Below are 19,556 nucleotides of genomic sequence, written 5' to 3'. Positions count from 1 at the left end.
CACGTGGAAAGGGCAGCCTAGTGCATGCTCCTTGCATGGTGCATGGTCTGACCCCGTGGCGGCCCCGCAGTGTGGGTGCTGCCTTAGTGCACACCCCGAGGCTTGGGAAGGTGTTGGGATTGTCCCAGATCTTGCTTCCAGTCAGTGGCAGTCAGGATTGGAGCCAGGAATGCCCACCCTGGAGCTTTTTGTTTCCTCAAACTGCTCCCGATGCAGCTCCTGATGAGAGGAGACTCTCAAGGACCTCAGAGGCGTGGCTGTCAGCCTTCCTGCTCCCACCGAGCACTCCCAGTGGCCATGGTGAAAGGCGTCAGCTTGGGATCCTGCTAATTCTTTTTGCTGGCAGCTTGGTTTGTTTTAGGAGCAAAATTGTGGCTGGGTGTGGTCGTTCATACCTATAATTCCAGCACCTGGGGAGGTGGGAGGATTGCTTGTGCCCAGGAGTTCAAGGCCGGCCTGGGCAATATACCAAGACCCAATCTCTAAATATTGAAAAAGTAGGCTGGGCGCCGTGGCTCATGCCTGTCATCCCAGCACTTTGGGAGGCCAAGGCGGGCAGATCACTTGAGGTCAGGAGTAACCCCATCTCTACTAAAAAAAACATACAAAAATTAGCCATGCATGGTCACACCTGTAATCCCAGCTGAGGCAGGAGAATCATTTGAACCCGGGAGGCGGAGGGAGGCGGAGGTTGCAGTGAGCCGAGATCATGCCACTGCACTCCAGCCTGGGTGACAAAGTGAGACTCTGTCTCAGGAAAAAAAAAGAAAAGTGCACACCCCCACACCTGGCTAATTCTTGTATGTTTTTGTAGAGATGGAGTCTCATTCTGTTGCCCAGGCTGGTCTGAAACTCCTGGACTCCAGAAATCCGCCTGCCTTGGCCACCCAGAATGCTGGGATTATAGGCATGAGCTGCCACACCCACCTGTGTGTGCTTTTAAAATATTGGGCCTCTGATGAGGTTTGTTGAACCAAGGGTTTCTCAGGTGAGGGAAAGGCTTGAGAATATTGAATTTAATCCAATTGCATTTGCTTTTGAGGAACTTGAGGTCCCTTGAAGTTGAGTAACCCACCCTGGGTTGCCAGTGGCGTTTGCTCCTGCCTGGCTGGTGCAGGCCATGTCTGTGTCAGTGTCACTGTTTTCTTCCCACTTGCTGACACCATGGTGCCCTCCTGGTGCTCTCTTCTCTCCTTAGGGTTACTGTGTTGAGGCTGAGTATGGTCTGTGTTGCGGGCAGGGGAAAGACCAGGCCTTCTCCTTTCTGTTGTCAAGTAATAGTTCCTTTTAACTTTCACTCATTGCCCTCCAGCTATCCAAGAACCCTTTAAACAGCAAAAAGAGCTGAAAAGGGACAGAATTTGTTACTTCCTTCTGACGTGGGTTCACATCTGGCTGCATGTCAGAATTGCCTGATACTCCCTTCAGCCCAGCTGGGTGTCACTGGGCTGGGGATGGGTCTAGGGAATCTCTGCATTTCACATAAGCACCCCAAGAGAGACCGAGAGGAATCGAGAGTGGCAGCCTGGCTGGGTGCAGTGGCTCATCCCTGTAATCCCAGCACTTTGGGAGGCTGAGGCGAGCGGATCACCTGAGGTCAGGAGTTCGAGACCAGCCTGGCCAACATGGTGAAACCCCATTTCTACTAAAAATACAAAAATTAGCCAGGTGTGGTGGTGCACACCTGTAATCCCAGCTACTGGGGAGGCTGAGGCAGGAGAATCACTTGAACCCAGGAGATGGAGGTTGCAGTGAGCCGAGATCACGCCACTGCACTCCAGCTTAGGCGACAGAGCGAGACTCCATCGCAAAACAAAACAAAACAAAAAGAGTGGCAGTGTGGTCCTGCCCCGCCGCCCTGGGTGTGGCATTTTGACAAAGGACTTACTGCTTTCTCAGGGTGGGTGGGAGGCTCACACTGACGGAATGGCCACTTGGAAAGCAGCACTTGCTCCTCCTTCCCCCAGTGTACCACGCCATCTTCCTGGAAGAGCTGACCACCTTGGAGCTGATTGAGAAGATCGCCAACCTGTACAGCATCTCCCCCCAGCACATCCACCGAGTCTACCGGCAGGGCCCCACGGGCATCCATGTGGTGGTGAGCAACGAGGTGAGGGCTGCTGCCCGGCCTGCTGCCCGGCCTGCCCCGACAACGGGCTCTGGGCCACGGGAGGAGCGTCAGAACCCCTGCCCCAGAAACACACTTGGGTTTGGGAGTGACAGACAGGTTCATCTGCACACTATCTGCAGCTGTGGCTGTCCGGGGCTGCGATGGAGAGTGCTGAGGCCCCGTCTGGGTCCGAATGGCTGCCATGCCAAGTAGGCACTCCTTACCCCTCCTGGGCTGGGTGCCTGGTGGGAGCCAGGAGGACAGACTCCACGCTGGCCCAGGGTGCTTATAGTCAGGGCTGTGGAGGTCAGGAGAGGGGCGTTCCCCCAGGGTGGGTGACAGGCCCCAGGGAGAGGTGAAGTGGACTCCGGGGCAGGTGTTGGTGAGGCTGTGGCTTGTGGGAGAGGAGAGCAGAGGCCTCTGCCAAGTGGTGAAGGTGCCACAGCCTTCCCAGGTGGCACAGGGCAGTGTAGAGCACAAGCAGCTACTGGCAGAGGGCTCAGGTACTGTGGTTTCCAGGGATCTGACCCGCTCATGGCTAAGAAGCGGGTGTTGAATATGCCTGCCAAAGGGTTAGGCATTCCTTGCATGATGTAGAACAGAGGCTTTTAAGTTTGTTCTATCCTGGACCCCTTCCACCTAATAACAGGAGTGTGTACTTGTTTTAAGTGTATGCATAGTGACTTATTTAATCCCGCCTGCCTCTATATGATGTGGGTGTTATTATTATCCCATTTCACAGATGCGGGACTGAGGCACAGAGGCTGAGTAATTGCCCCAGGTTGAACAGTGGGTAAGGGGTGGAGCTATGGTGGGAACCCAGGGACTGGAGCTGCAGGGCCCAAGCTCTGAGCCTGTAAGGTACCCAGCCCCTGCTGAAGTGAAGCCTTTATTTATTTATTTTTAAATTTTTGTATTAAAAAAAATTGAGACAGGGTCTCGCTGCATTGCCCAGGCTGGTCTTGAACTCTTGGGCTCAAGCAATCCTCGTGCCTCAGCCTCCCAAAGTGCTGAGATTATAGGTGTGCCCAGCCTTTTGTTGTTGTTGTTGTTGTTGTTGTTGTGAGACAAGGTCTTGCTCTATCACTCAGGCTGGTGTGATCTCAGCTTACTGCAACCTCCACCTCCCAGGCTCAGGCCATCCTCCCACCTCAGGCTCCTAAGTAGCTGGGACTACAGGCACTCACCACCACGCCTGCCTAATTTTTTGTAGAGACAGGGTTTTACCATGTTGCCCAGGCTGGTCTGAAACTCCTGGGCTCAAGTGATCCATCCACCTTGGCCTTCCAAAGTGCTGGGATTACAGGCATGAGCCCCTGCACCAGCTGAAGTGAAGCCTTTAAACATAGAGCTGTGGCTGGGCGTGGTGGCTCACGCCTGTAATCCCAGCACTTTGGGAGGCCGAGGTGGGCGGATCACCTGAGGTCAGAAGTTTGAGACCAGCCTGGCCAACATGGAGAAACCCCTGTCTCTACTAAAAATACAAAATTAGCCGGGCATGGTGGTGCATGCCTGTAATCCCAGGTACTCGGGAGGCTGAGGCAGGAGAATCGCTTGAACTTGGGAGGCGGAGGTTGCGGTGAGCTGAGATCATGCCATTGCACTCCAGCCTGGGCAACAAAAGCGAAACTCCATCTCAAAAACAAAACAAAGCAAACAAACAAACAAACAAAAACATAGGACTCTGCTGGTGGGAGCGGGATGGGATCGTGTGCCCCCAGTTGAGTCCCCAGCAGACCCCGAGCCCTTCTGGGAATTCTGAAGGCCTCTGTATAGAGGATTATAGAGCCTCACCTGACCCTGGACCAGCAAAGGAGTGGTAGGACACAAGGCCAGTATTTGTGGATTAAGACTCCGATTTGTTTCTTCCCATCCCTGGTCCTTGCCTTTGCTGGTGATGCTGCCAAGAGTGTTCCTGAGCTGGTGATACTGAGTACAGAAACAGTGGCTGGGAAAAGTAGAGAAAATGCAGGGTTTGGAATTGGACTGGTGTCCCCACCCGAAACTACCTCCTAGTTGCTGAATGACTTTGGGGGAAATTTACTGAACCTCTCTGTGCTGCAGTTTCCACATCTGCAAAACAGGGATGCATATACCTGTCAGACTGTAGTACAGATAAGGTGGGAGAACAGTGGCAGGTGCCAGGAGACACTAAACAAGTCGTGGGTGGTGTCATTGACTGTGATTCTGCAGGGCACTTGTTATTTGGGGGAGCTAGTGATGGAGAGATCTTTTTAGTTTTGGGGATGTATAAAAATGTCAGGCTTTTCAGGGTTTGTGTATTTCACAGATTGACATTACTAGTAATAATCCTCTTGCCACTTGTCATTAAACTGCCAGAGCCCTTGAATGTTCACAAGCACTTCCTCTCAGTCCTGGAGGCCAGCAAGGTGGATTTTCCCTGTCTTTCACATTAAAAAGTAGTTTGTAATTAGTATAAGAAGTTAAGCAACATAGAACAGCAGAAGGTAGATGTGAAAAAAGCTTACCTCCCCCTTCTTTTCTCCTGGAATAGTTTCTGTTAAGTTTGATGTGATTCTGCAAGGCAATTTTTTTGTGCTCTTGTCTCTGTGTGTGCCCTAGTGTATGTAGGTGTGGGTTTTTAAAACATGCAGTCCGGGCATGGTGGCTCATGTCTGTAATCCCAGCACTTTGGGAGGCTGAGGCAGGTGGATCACCTGAGGTCAGGAGTTCGAGACCCGCCTGGCCAACATGACGAAACCCTGTCTCTACTAAAAACACAAAAATTAGTCGGGCATGGTGGGTGCCTGTAATCCCAGCTATTTGGGAGGCTGAGCCAGGAGAATTGCTTGAACCCTGGAGGCAGAGGTTTCAGTGAGCTGAGATTGTGCCACTGCACTCCAGCCTGGGCAACAGAGCGAGACTCCATCTCAAAAATATAAAAATAAAAAAAAATTAAAACATGCAGCAAACATGCAGCCGTACATTTATCTGCAACTTGCTATTTTTGTCACCAGTTCACCAGTTAAGAATTACGTTTATATTATTACATTCAAATCTAATCGAGCTTTTTTTTTTTTTTTTTTTTTTTTTTTTTGAGACACGGTTTCACTCTGTAAGCCAGGCTGGAGTGCAGTGGCCCAGTCACAGCTAGACTTATTGCAGCCTCGACCTCCTGGGCTCAGGGGATCCTCCTACCTCAGCCTTCTGAGTAGCTGGGACCACAGGCATGTTCCACCATGCCTGGCTAATTTTTTTTTTTTTTAATTTTTTGTAGAGACATTTCACCATGTTGCCCAGGCTGGTCTTGAACTCCTGGGCTCAAGCAGTTCACCTGCCTTGGCCTCCCAAGGTGCTGGGATTACAGGTGTGAGCCACTGTGCTCGGCCTAGCTATTTTTTTTTTTTTTAACTCCTATTTTACGGAGCAGGAAAATGAAGCCTGAGGTTCCTAACCTGAGAGCTGACTTTAGAATAGCCAGGAAGGTGGACATGCTGTGAGCAGTGGACAGCTGTAGTGTCACCGAAGGCTTGTCACTTTGCATTCCAAAATGAATTTCCTTTTGTGAAGACAAAAGCCAAAAATGTGGGGAACGCTTGCAATATCACGGGTCCCTGAAGGCAGTTCCTTCCTCAGCTTGTCCTGTGTGCTCAAGAGTAGGCAGTGAAGCAAGTGAAGCAGAGAGCAGAACCCAAATGCCACCTCGCCTAAGTAGGCGATTCTCATTCCCCAAAGTCTCCTTGCCTCTTAACCCCGAATCTATTGGAAACCTTTGGTTCTTAATTGCCCAGAGTGCTGGAGGCAGCCTGGCCAGCCGCGGAGCCGGCCCCTGGGGTGCAAGGGCACTTCATTAAACAAGAGAGTTACTGATTAAGCCCATGTGGGCTCTGCGTAGGGCTTCGCATGCCCAAGTGGCTGGGCTGCCAAGAGTGCTAGATGGAGCAGGCCAGCAGAATAGAGTAAATGTACTTCACGCATCATTAGGCCCTGTGGGAGGGGCGGGGGCGACAGGTGGATGGATTTGCAAGATTCGAGGTAGTAATCCAGAGCAGGCCATAAAATGTGGATGGCATTTTTTCAATTTGAAAAAGGGTTTTGCCATTGTGTTAGCTAGTGTGTGTGTGTGTATTATATGTTTATATATTTTATTTTATTTTATTTTATTTGGAGACAGAGTCTCACTCTGTCACCCAGGCTGAAGTGCAGTGATGTGATCTCAGCTCACTGCAACCTCCGCCTCCTGCATTCAAGCGATTCTCCTGCCTTAGCCTTCTGAGTAGCTGGGATTACAGGCAGCTGCCACCGTGCCCGGCTAATTTTGTATTTTTAGTAGAGATGGGGTTTCACCATGTTGGCCAGGTTGTTCTGGAACTCCTGACCTCAGGTGATCCACCTGCCTCGGCCTCCCAAAGTCCTGGGATTACAGGCGTGAGCCACCGCGCCCGGCCTGTTTATATATTTTAAAAATATTCTTTAAATGTAAATTGTGAAATGCAGTATAAATATGGAAAAAATTTGTAAAACTTACTTATACAGTTAAAGAACCATTGAAGTACCCATGTACCTGCACTCAGGTTACCAGAATGTTACATTAGAAGCCCCTTTGTGGACTGATTTCATAACAGCCAACTGGCTAGTATGAATTTTCTATTAAACATTCCCTTGTTCCTCCTCAATATATTAATTTTGCTATTTAAAAACTTTCTATGAGTGAAATCATAGTGTATTCTTCTGTGATTTCTTTCATTTCACATTTTGTTTGGAAGGTCATGCATGTTGAAGTATACAGCTGGCGCTCATTGGCACTGCCGAGGAGCATGATTCCATCACATCTGGTTCATGCTTCTGCTGTTGATTGACAGGGCTGGTAGGAATTTGGTGTTACTGCAGACGGTGCTGCGCTAACCAGCCTCATGCCCGTCTTTGTGATGTAGAACTTTGTCCAGGGCTCATGACTTGTAGGAGAATGTAGGAAAATGTCCTTGTTGGAAATGCATGGTCATTCTTACTGGGTCCCATGAACAGTGTTAGGAAGATTTACATCCCCATCAGTAGTGGACACCAGTTCCTGTTGCTCTACATTCTGGTTATATTTTTATCATTAGATCAGCCCCATTTTACAGAGAGGGCCATGGAGACAGGAAGTTAAAAAGGTTGGCTTGTCCAAGGTCACTGGGTAGTTCATCGAAATTAGAACTCCAGAGAGGAGGCTCCTGAGCAGAGTCGTTAGTTTCCTGCCACATTTATAGACACAGGTAGTGGAACCCTCCTTTATATTTTGTCTTTGTAGGACGCTGATGTGCAGATCCTACTAAGTACCAGGGTTTCTATTTTTAAAAACATTTTATTTAGTTGTTTTTCTCTGTTGCCATTAGTCACATACACATTCCTGTAATGCGTCCGTTATAGAGACTGGAAGAATCAGTAACTAGGAAAAAGCAAAAATAGTGCAAACAAACATAAATCAGTGGTCCAGTATTAAATGGTAACATCTTGATTCCCGTTTGGGCCTCTTTCCATCCTTCATATTCATACTAGATGGTTGGGGTTATGTTCAGGTTTCTGTTACTTAAATTGCAATCATGTCACACCTTGATTCTGTGTCCTTATTTTTCAGTGAATGTTGTAGCAGAACCATGTTCCTGCTGCATTCGTAGGCACTGTGGCAGTGGTGTTTACCGTGTTCCCGTGTGTGTGGACACCATGGCAGTGGTGTTTACCGTGTTCCCGTGTGTGTGGACACCGTGGCAGTGGTGTTTACCGTGTTCCCGCGTGTGTAGACACCGTGGCAGTGGTGTTTACCGTGTTCCCATGTGTGTAGACACTGTGGCAGTGGTGTTTACCGCGTTCCCGTGTGTGTGGACACCGTGGCAGTGGTTTTTACCGTGTTCCTGTGTGTGTAGACACCGTGGCAGTAGTGTTTACCTTGTTCCCGTGTGTGTAGACACCGTGGCAGTGGTGTTTACCGTGTTCCCGTGTGTGGGCACCGTGGCAGTGGTGTTTACCGTGTTCCCGCGTGTGTAGACACCGTGGCAGTGGTGTTTACTGTGTTCCCGTGTGTGTAGACACCATGGCAGTGGTGTTTACCATGTTCCCGTGTGTGTGGACACCGTGGCAGTGGTGTTTACCGTGTTCCCGTGTGTGTGGACACCGTGGCAGTGGTGTTTACCGTGTTCCCGTGTGTGTGGACACCGTGGCAGTGGTGTTTACTGTGTTCCTGTGTGTGTGGACACCGTGGCAGTGGTGTTTCTGCAGCTGCGCATGGCTAGGCTCTGCCACCGAGGCTTTCCAAATGATGAACTCGTGGTTGAAGGAACATGTTCTCTCTTTTGTCTCTCAGATGGTGCAGAACTTCCAAGATGAATCCTGTTTTGTCCTCAGCACAATTAAAGGTGAAGCCTCCCCCTCCCCTTAGGGTAGTTGTGGGGGCAGGTGAGAGGGTGGGGCCTGCCTGCAGGATGGGCCCTTCCAGAGAGTGCTGACCTGGGAAAAGCCTTTGAGAAAAAGAAAGCACAAACTGTCCGTGAAAGCTAGCCCTAGAAATGGCAGAACTAGTGAGATTGGCCCCCAGGGTCACTTCTGAAAGGGAAATCCCGGGCCAGGCAACTTGTTTTCTATGAACTCCGTGTTGAGTAGAAGCGTTGTGGGTTTCCTGGGGTCCTCCAGGAAGATCAAGCCTGGAATACAGCCACTGAGTCTGCAGGCAGCGTGGGTCGGGATGGGGGATGAGGGGGCCCACCTGACAGTGTGCCTGTGCTCTGCTGAGGAAGAGCCTGTGGGCCAGGAACATGTATTTATTCATAAAAGGTAGAGAAAGACCTGCTGTGGCCTTCCTAAGGGTTGGGGTGCATGTATAGGATATGTCAGAACAAAACCCCTCTGACCGACTCATAGACCCTGGACCATGATGAGGCCACTTCCCACCTTGTCCCGTGGATCTAGCCACCGAGTGTCTTTTTTTTTTTTTTTTGAGACGGAGTCTTGCTCTGTCACCCAGGCTGGAGTGCAGTGGCGCGATCTCAGCTCACTGCAACCTCCGCCTCCCAGGTTCACACCATTCTCCTGCCTCAGCCTCCCGAGTAGCTGGGACTACAGGCGCCCACCACCATGCCCGGCTAATTTTTTTGTATTTTTTTAGTAGAGACGGGGTTTCACTGTGTTAGCCAGGATGGTCTTGATCTGACCTCGTGATCTGCCTGCCTTGGCCTCCCAAAGTGCTGGGATTACAGGCGTGAGCCACTGCGCCCAGCCGCCACCAAGTGTCTTTGGGGCCTTGGGGGCCATAATATCCCTGAGAACCACAGTTGTCCAAATCCTCCTTGGAACATAGGTTTTCATCCTTGGGCCTAGGGCTACGGTAGAAAGACCTATTGTCAGAAAGACACTAAACGAGGCAGATGTCAGGGTATGTGAGATCCCTGCTGCTGCCAGCACGCTTTGCTGTATGCAGCCCTATTTTGGTGGTCTTTGCTGATACCCTAACAGCGTGCCTTTTGGGACTCCCCAATACTGTGGCACTGCACCTTTTTTCCTGTGAAATACACCCAGTGTTTCTCTCTTGCAGCTGAGAGCAATGACGGCTACCACATCATCCTGAAATGTGGACTCTGAGCAGCAGTGGACCTCGTACCTGTCTCCAGCTCCCAGCCCGGTGGATCCCCGTGGATGTAGACATTGCCCCACTGTAAGCTGTGGCCTCACCAGGCAAGCTGAGGCCAGGAGGGACCCTGCCCAGTCTGTGAAAGCTACAGAGCACCAACCAGCAGAAGCCTGTGGACACCAAGTACGGTGTACAGAAAGCCAGTGGCTCCTTTCTCCCTTCCTCTTGGCCTCCAGATTTTGAATGGTTCCTTGTTCATTTCTATTGGTCCAACTCTGACGTTCTAAAAGGGCAAACAGTGGAGACGTCTGCTCTGAAACCCCTCATCCCTTAGTTGGAAGCTGATTGGGTATCTTGGTGCCGCCTGTATTGGTCCCTTCTGACCACTCTCCTGCCTCCAGAGAAAGCTCTGCTTCACCCTGGAAGCTGGTACCTTTACCTCCTCCTCTGGGAGTTGGCTGCATGGCCAGCACTGCCGACTTGATGGGAGCAGTTTGCCCTCATTCTCCTGTTTCAGGTTTGCTTCCCTTCTCAGTGACCCTGGTGAGCATCCGCCTTTCCTGTTCTTGGATGAATTGATGGGAGTGGGGCTATTCTGTGCCTTCTGCCTCTTTCTTCTCTACGTCGTTTCTAAGGATCTGCTGCTGCGGAACCCAAAGATGTGCTCCTGTCTCTGCACTGGCGCATTGGCATGGTAGATGCCACAATGTATGTGCACGGCCTTTCTCAGAGACATTAGTTCTGAGGCCCTTTGTGGGGAGGTTAGGGGGATGGTAATAGAAAAAGACTATTTTATTTCCTGGCGATCACGGGTAAGGAGGGTTAGGAATGAGTATTCCATTCCTAGGTGTCATCAGATGACCTTGACCACCACAATACCAGGCCCTCTTGGATGGACTTATAGAAAGTTAGAGAAGACCTTGTTGAACTGCTGCTAAACTTGCCACATGAACGATGTATTTTCTCTGAGTGCCCCTCACTTACATGTTTATCTTTGTTTGTTTGTAGAGGCTATGTTTAGGGTATTTTGCCTGCATCAGAATGGGTGCATCATCCTTCTTAATGGCCTAACTATTGGGAAATTTGAGTGTCAGTAACTGTGGTAGACTCAGAAATTCGTCTTTGTCTTGCCTCTGGTTCCTGGGATCCAGTGATCTCTACTGGCCCAGGGCTTCAGCTCTTGGTTAATTTAGGTTCATGGGGAACCCTCTGACCACCTGAATGGGATGTCATAGCTTCTAAATGGAGCTTCTGTGGAATGAAGTGCTAGACTGAAGGACTACCAGAATTAAACAGGGTCTACAATGGGGAGAACTTGTTTTATAGATGAGGAAACCAAGGCTCAGAGGGGCAAAGTCACCTGCATGGTAGCACATAGTGATAGGGCAGCGATATAAATTTATCATATAAACCAGGACATTTCAGAATAGAAGGGGCTCTGTTAGTCATTATGTTGGGTAATAGCCATGGCATTCCTACAGAACAGAGTGAGGACAGGCTTCTGATTCCTCTTCCTTCTTTAGAGGAGAAGGGGGGAGCGGGTTAACCATTCACATGCCATTCAGTTTACCCATTGCTAGTGTCCAGTTGTATTCACAGAACCACCATCAATTCACAGAATTACAATCAACGTTGGTACATTTTCATCACCCCCAGTAAAACCCTGTACCCTTTGTCTGTCACTCCCCTACTTTCCCAACTCCTGCAGTCCAAGGCAGCCATGAATCTACTTTCCATGTAAGATGAACCTACTCTGGACATTTCATATATCTGGAATCATGTGATATCTCTTTTGTGACTGGCTTCTTCCACTGAATGTTTTCTAGGGCCGTCCAAGTTGAGGATTTATCAGTACTTCATTCTTTTGTATTGCTGAATAATACTTCATTGTATAGATAGACCACATTTGTTTATTGATTCATCAGTTGATGGACATTTGTGTGTTTTTACTTTTTGGCTACTCTGAATGATGCTGCTATGAACATATTTCTACAAGATTTTGTGTGGACATATGTTTTCATTTCTTTTAGGAATATACATAGGAGTGGAATTGCTAGGTCTTACAGTAACTCCGTGTTTTAACTTTTTGAGAAACTGCCAGACTGTTTTCTATAGCAGCTGTACCATTTTACATTCCCACCAGCAATGTATCCAGGTTTCAATTTGTCTACATCCTCATCAACACTTGCTATTATCTGTCTTTTTGCTTTTAGCATCCTAATGAGTATGAAATGCTATCTTGTGGTTTCGATTTGCATTTCCCTGATGGCAACTGATGTTGAGTGTCTTTTCCTGTGCTTACGGGCCATGTGTATTTCTTCTTTGGAGAAAGGTCTATCCAGATCCTTTGCCTATTTTTAATTGAGTTGTCTTTTTTTTTTTTTAAGTTTTCTATTTTCCTAACCACTAGACTACCAGGGATGAGCCTTCTTTTTATTATTGAGTTGGGTGAGCTATTTGTATATTCTAGATGCCAGTCTTTTATCAGGTATATGACTGGTAAAAATGTTCTCCCCCTCTGTGGATTGTTTTCAGTTTCTTGATGGTGTCCTTTGAGACACAAAACTTTTTAACTTTGATGATTTCCAAGATACCTATTTTTTTTCTATTGTCACTTGTGCTTTTGGTGCCATATCTAGAAAACCATTGCCTAATCCAAGGTCAAGAAGATTAATGCCTGTGTTTTCTTCTAAGAACTTGTATAGTTTTAGTTCTCACAATGGTCTTTGATCCATTTCGAGTATATTTTTATATATGATGTGAAGTAGGGGTCCAGCTTCATTCTTTTGCTTGTGGATCTCCACTTGTCCCACTGCTGATTATTGAGAAGAATATCCTTTCTCCACGGAATTGTCTTGGCACCCTTGCTAAAGGCCTCTGCTTCTTACTGGATCTTCTTTCCTGGGACATGGTGTCATTGGGAAGCTTACCTTTTTTTTTTTTTTTACTTAGTCTGTGTTTGGTTCCACCAGTTTTATGCTGCCTTTCTACTCTGTTCTTGCTGTCTCCCTCTTTACCTGAGTCAACGGTACCGAGTCCTATCTTTCTCCGATGTTCCCCAGTCTTCCTTGGTGCATGTTCTAGCTTCACACACTAGTCCTTGGAGGAAGGTTGAGACCAATGATTTCCTGTTATGAGTCATGAGGAAACTGAATCACCTAGAAGTGGAATAATGTGCTCAGGGTCACACAGCCCATTACTGGAAGGACCAGGACTAGACCTTTAGTCTTCTGAGGTCCAGCCCCTCAGGCTGTCTGTCATCACTGTACCCAAGTGATGTCACTACCAAGGCCAAATGATGGTGGGCTAAATTTTAATTCTCAAAAGTGTAGGAGGCTAATATTGTCTTCTAAGTTCCAAAAGAAGATGTAATAAAAGTCTGTTACCTTAAGTGTGCTATTAGTGGAGTCTTCCATTTTTCTGGCATGCCCCTGGCATCTGCTCTTCTTACCTTCTCGTGGTTGTAGTTAAAGCTTATAGCTTATGAAAGAATAGAAAATAATAAATACCAAAAAAAGTACACATGGTAATTTGGTACCAAAATATCTCAGCTGCCTGATTTAGCAGCTCATCCCTTCCACAGGGGTCAGATGAGCTAAAGCTCCAGGTTTTATTTTTCATTTGATTGACATACAGAAAAGCCATAGCCCTTCCCACAGCTGTCCAGGGTCTTTCCTGTGAGTCTGGAGGTGCTGGCCTATTGAGCAGGACAGCTCTTCCCAGGGCACTCCCACCAACCTGTGGCTTCTGAACTGTAGCTTCTTTTTACAGTGAACCCCAGAGGGAAATAAGACAGACACATGTGCTCAGGCCACCATCTTGAACTGGAAGCCCAAAGCTGAGTTCCTTACTCTTAGGTCGTCACGGTTTTTGCGGGGTATCTGCAAGGTTGAGATAAACCCTTTCCTGTTTACCAGGTTGTCCTTTCTGGATGAAGGGACAGAGGCTGTTGAATGGAGGAATAATAGGTTTGCTGGAGGAGGGGCATGGTAATGCCTGTGGAAAGGACAGGATGGGGTGGGGAGGTCGAGGCTTTGACTTGGGGTCCTAAGCAAAGGTCAGGTGTTGCCCTAGTGACCTCTTGCCCAGACAGCCCAGAGCCCCTTACACAGAGCTATTAACCTAGAGAAGGCTTTACCAGCAGTGGACTGGAGCCAGCCAGGGTCACAAGTTTCCAAGTCCAGCATTGCTTCAGGGGCTGGCCTGAGTAACTGAAGATCTGAAAATCATTAACAAGTCGATGAAATAAACGGAAAAGCCTCTTAGGCCGTTGTCAGTGGAGCAGAGGGAGAAAGTCCCTAGGCGCTCAGAGGGGGTGGGAAAACAGTGGATGATTGGGCGGGGGTGGGGGATTAGATGTTGACACTGCCTGCGGTGTAGGAAGAGGAACAGAGAACCAAGAGTCAGGGTCCTAGATCCCAGACCCTCGCTCAGTATGAGTCTCTTTGCCTCTCTGGGTCTCTATCTCCTCCTCTTACAAATACGGGCTTGGTGATCTCTGAAGATGGCACCAACCTGCCATGAAATGAATCTGAGGGGTTTTCCCATTTTTCCCTCCATCAAAATCGTACAAAAAGCTGGACGTGGTGGCACATGCCTCTAATCCTAGCATTTTGGGAGGCCGAGGTGGGAGAATCACTTGACGCCAAGAGTTCGAGACCAGCCTGGGGCATCGTAGTGAGACTCCATCTCTGTCTTTTTGAAAATAAAAAATCTTTGAAAATTGCACAACAGGCAGGAGACCTTTATGTGTGCCCATCCTGGTTGTACACGGTGCCACCAGTGCTCCTGCAGTGCAAGGCGGCATGCTTCTTGACATGGGTCAGATCGTGTCCATCGTGTCTTTGGGAATCAGCCCTAGCTCCTAACTGGGCTGACTACTTCCTCCGCAAACTTATGGGGGCCCCCAGATATTCCTTGCCAGCCAGGGACCAGACACAGTGCAGGCACAGTCTGTGTCATTGGTGCACATGTGCGTGTTTACATGTGTACCTGGGTTCCTTCCCTTGCCCATGAATTTGCCATGAGCACAGCCAGAAGCAGCCTCAGCTTGGCAAGGTGTGGAGATGACTGCTGTTCCCTTCGCATTTGGGGAAAACAGGCTCCCTCGGTAGCTTGATGATCCTCTTTTGATCTTGTGTGACCTCCTGGAGAGTGGATGAAGCTGGTGGCCTTAGCTCTTCTAGACGGTGTAAGTGGCACTGGCCGAGGCCCCCCGAGCAGGGCAAGGTCTCTAGAGCGAGTCTCCCACATGACTGGCTTCACGCAGGCACTTCCCCTCGGGTTGCATGCTCTGTGTCATGTTACCAGTCCAGGGTTGCAGGTAGGAAATGTTTGTACCCTCTTCTGATTGCCACCTCCTTCCCATTGCCCCTTAGGGACAGGGCTTAAGGGCCAGTGAGGTGCTGGTCAGGCACCCCAGGCCTCCTTCTTGGGACCTGCCCAGGGGTACCCTGAGAGCTCCTGAAACCCCCACTTAGCTTCCAGACCTTTCTGCAAAAGCTCCTCCTGGCTTTCCTCCCTCCCCCAATCTATGGGTCACAGCTAACAGATCTGAGGGCAACTGCTGTGCTAGTGGCCAGGGCTGCACCTGCCATCCCCGGCTCTGCCACTTTAGGGCCTTCTAGAGGCAGTGTCCTTAGGAAGTAGCTCTGAGGCATGGGTTTTCTGCTCTGTGCAGGGCAGCTGATGGGATAAGGTGGGGAAGGACAGTCACTGCTTGGGCCCTAGCTGGCCAGCCTGGCGATGGGGCAACCAAACCATGTCCCCCAGCAAAGGGCCAGAGTGGGAACCTGTCCTCATGCCCTTCGTCCTGAGGAGCCCTGAGGTGGGCAGCAGGGGCCAGGGGAAGTTTTCAGGCCTTCATCAAAGAGAACAATATCCTCGGCTCCGCACCCCTCATCCTGTATCAGCACTTACCGGTGTGTGACTGCCCTTGTCAGCTAGCATACGGTGGGACCACCTGGCCCACTGGCTGTTTATGCCACTGATTTATGATAGGGAATATTATCTTTCAACCCAATTAAGTGTTTTCTCCCCCATCACAAAAAAAAATTCTTATTATTAGTAGACATGTATTTACCAAAAATATGTACTCAATTATTGTATTTTGGATTTCATCAATTTAAAAATTGTGGACATTTGTTTGCTCTTATGCCAACATAATATTGATTTTGCCTCTTGGCTCTGAAAGCCCAAAATATTTACCATCTAGCCCGTTACAGAAAAAGTCTGCTGACTACTGAGCCAGACCTCCATTACCTCCATCCCTGTTGGATTATTTAAAGAAAGCCTCAGACAGTAAGGGCTTTTTTAAAAGAATAAAATGACTTGGTTTGAGCTTGGAAGCAGGGGAAGCATTCAGATGAGCAGTTTCTGCATTAACCCTGCCTGTCACGCATCTCGTGTCCTGTGTGGCTGGCGAGCCCCCCTTGGAAGGTTCTGGTGCTTCAGCTGGCTCCTGCAGAGTCCACCCCGCCTCGTGGTGGGAATGCAGAGCCCTTTGCTTTCCTTCTTGCCGCCTGCTTCCTGTTCCTGGAGACCCGCTGGGCCTTTGGCCTGCATGCCCTGGCCAGGCCCCTCAGGGTTGATGCGTGGAGAAGGCCTTTGAGCAGTGGTGGGCAGCAGTGGCCTCCTGGCCAGCTCACACTCTTGTCCTGGGAGGGGCAGCCTGATCTCACCTCCACCTAGTACCTTGGGGACTGAGGACCTCTTGGCTTCTCTGGAGCCTGCAAGCCTCTTCCCATGTGTCCAGCTGCTCTTCCTGCTACAAAGGGGACCGCTCACAGTGGCCTCAGCTTGGTGGTTTTGAGGGGCAGCCCCCTGGCCCTCCATAAGGGTATCCTGGGCCTGAGAATTCTGCATCTGCCATTGGAGGATGGACAGCCTCAAATGGAAGGAGTCCCATGGGAGATGGGTCCGAGGTCCGGCTGTGGCCATCCAGCCCCCTGTGGCTTGTCCAGCCTCTGTGCACCCCTGGTGTCTTCACTCCAGGGGCAGACAGCAGCCAATGCAGTCCCTTTCTTCGTGAGTAACAGTAGTGGTAGCAGCTGGGGCTAACAGGCTAGGCTTTGTGTTCTGCGCGTTTGGTCAGCTTCTCACTTGATCCTCCCTAAAGCAATGGGGAGGCCCCCACTAGCCCAGTTTGCAGGACGTCAACTGGGAGGTTAGATGGGGGCCAGGGTCCCACAGCTACTGATGGCCCGAGCCAGGTTGAGCTTCCTGGTGTCCAGTCCGGATCCCACTTGCAGATCTCATGCTCTCAGATAGGTGGGACGAGTTCTTTTGTCACAGTGCTGGCTCTGTCCTGAGGCCTCATTGCTGGCTGGGTGTGCTCTGCTGGGAAAAGCTTTGCGGGGCTTGCTTGGTTAACCACAGAAGAGAAGGGGACTGTTTGGGGTGCCTCCCTGCAGCCTCCCCGTGCTGGGTGGAAGCACGGTTACTGTGTTCTCTAATGTTCATGTATTTAAAGTGATTTCTTTCTAAAGATGTAACCTTCACACCTTTCTCCAGATTGGGTGACTCTTTTCTAAAGGTGGTGGGAGTATCTGTCGGGGTGGTGTGGCCCTTGGATGGGTCAGGTGGGTGTGAGAGGTCCTGGGGAGGTGGGCGTTGAGCTCAAAGTTGTCCTACTGCCATGTTTTTGTACCTGAAATAAAGCATATTTTGCACTTGTTACTGTACCATTGTGCGGACGAGAAGTCTGTATGTGGGATCTGTGCTTGGGTTAGAATGCAAATAAAACTCACATTTGTAAGAAACCTCTGTGGCTCAGGCCTTGAGTTGTTTTGCTTTTTTGTTTGTTAGATTCTGGTAAAATATACAAGACATAAAATTTACCGTCTTCACTATTTGAATTGTACATGTCAGCGGTATTAAGTACACTCACATTGTTGTGCAACTATCACACCATCCCTCTCCAGAATTCTTAATTTTTTGTTGAGACAGGGTCTTGCTCTGTCACCCAGGCTGGAGTGCAGTGGCATGATCACTGCTCACTGCAGCCTTGACCTCCCCAGGCTCAGGTGATTCTCCTAACTCAGCCTCCCAAGTAGCTGGGACTACAGGCGCGTGCCACCATGCCCAGCTAATTTGTTTGTATTTTGTAGAGACGGGGTTTCACCATGTTGCCCAGGCTGATATTGAACTCTTGGCCTCAAGCAATCTGCCCACCTCAAGCACAGTGGCTGATGCCTATAAATGCTGAGATTACAGGTGTGAGCCACCACGCCCAGCCCAGAATTCTTTTCATCTTGCAAAACCGAACCTTTGTACCCATTAAACACTAACTTCCCGTCCCCCAGTGTTAGTCCATTTGCATTGCTACAAGGAATACCTGATACTGGGTAATTTATAAAGAGATTTGGCTCATGCTTCTGCAGGCTGTACATGGCCTCAGCATCTGCTTCTGGTAAGGGCCTCAGGAAGCTTACAGTCGTGGCGGAAGGTGAAGGAGAGAGCCAGCGTGTCACAGGGTGAGAGAGGGAACAAGAAAGAGGGAGAAGGCGCTAGGCTCTTTTAATCAGATCTCGTGTGAACTCAGAGAGGACTCACTCATTATGAGGACAGCATTAAGCCATTCATGAGGGATTTGCCCCCGTGACCCAAACACCTCCTACAAGGCCCACCTACTACATTGGCGGTCACATTTCAACTTGAGATTTGGAAGGGACATGTCCAAACCGTATCACCCTTGTCCCAGCCCCTAGCAACTGCTTTTCTCATTTCTGACTCTGAGGGACACCATAAAAGTGGAATCATATAGTATTTGGCCTGTGACCGGGGTGTCCTCAAGGTTCATCCATATTGTAGCATGTCTCAGAATTTACTTTTTTTTTGTTTTGTTTTGAGACAGTCTTGCTCTGTTGCCCAGGCTGGAGTGAGATGGCATGATCTCTGCTCACTGCAACCTCTGCCTCCCAGATTCAAACGATTCTCCTGCCTCAGCCTCCCAAGTAGCTGGGGTTACAGGTGCCTGCCACCATGCCCGGCTAACTTTTGTATTTTTGTAGCCATGCCCATTTTTGTATTTTTGTATTTTGTATTTTTGTAGCCATGCCCAGCTAGATTTTGTATTTTTAGTAGAAATTGTGTTTCGCCATGTTGGCCAGGCTGGTCTCGAAGTCCTGACCTCAGGTGATCTGCCCGCCTCGGCCTCCCAAAGTGTTGGGATTACGGACGTGAGACACCGGCCAGACTCTCCTTCCTTTTTAAGGATGAATAATACTGTTGCATGCATAGCCCACATTTTGTTTATCCACTCATCCTTCAATGGACATTTTGGTTGCTTCCATGTTTAGCTATTGTGAATGATGTTGCTATGCACATGGGTGTGACCAAACAGCTCTTCATGTCCCTGCTTTCAGTTCTTTTGGGTAGTGCTCAAAAGTGGGATTGGGTCAATTCCATGTTTAATTTTTTGAGGAACCACCATCCTATTTTCCACAGGGGCTGCACCATTTTACATTCCCTCCAACAGTGCACAAAGGTTCCAATTACTCCTTGCCAACACCTATTATTTTCCTGGGTTTTTTTTTTTTTTTTGTCTTTGTTTTTTAATAATAGCCATTGTAACTGGAGGCCTCAGGTGTTTGAAGTTTGATCAGTGGGTGGGCTGGCTGAATGCTGGTCAGCACGTTTGCAGCGCTGTCACCCCAGTCTCTTATCTCTTACCAGGACCAGGGCTGTAGCCCATGAGCCACCCACAGGCCTCCCTACCAGCCCCCTACCCTGCTCTGAAACCTTCCTACCCTGACCACAACTTTCCCAAGCTCTTCTGTCTCCAGCGTCCATTCTGATCATGTGTGCCCATGGCGCCCAGAGCTGTGGCTCCTCCATGCCTGCTGCCCGTGTTCTCCCCAGACTTCCAAGCCCCACGGATGGCGC

The 19,556-nt window shown here is 49.3% G+C and overlaps 1 protein-coding gene across 1 annotated transcript in view; it reads left to right on the top strand.

The window, feature by feature from the left end:
• The window catches only part of TFCP2L1 (transcription factor CP2 like 1), a 68,398-nt gene extending 50,967 nt beyond the window's left edge, over window positions 1-17,431 (top strand). The window contains exons 13-15 of the mRNA XM_019022769.3: window positions 1,968-2,110; window positions 8,412-8,463; window positions 9,636-17,431. Coding sequence (XP_018878314.2) covers window positions 1,968-2,110; window positions 8,412-8,463; window positions 9,636-9,682 — 242 coding nt within the window. The 3' untranslated portion in view covers window positions 9,683-17,431. The remainder of the gene's footprint in view (window positions 1-1,967; window positions 2,111-8,411; window positions 8,464-9,635) is intronic.
• The last annotated feature ends 2,125 nt before the right edge of the window (window positions 17,432-19,556 follow it).

This window comes from Gorilla gorilla, chromosome 11 (assembly GCF_029281585.2).
Source record: "Gorilla gorilla gorilla isolate KB3781 chromosome 11, NHGRI_mGorGor1-v2.1_pri, whole genome shotgun sequence".
NCBI lineage: Eukaryota > Metazoa > Chordata > Mammalia > Primates > Hominidae > Gorilla > Gorilla gorilla.
This window is presented reverse-complemented; position numbering and strand designations above follow the sequence as displayed.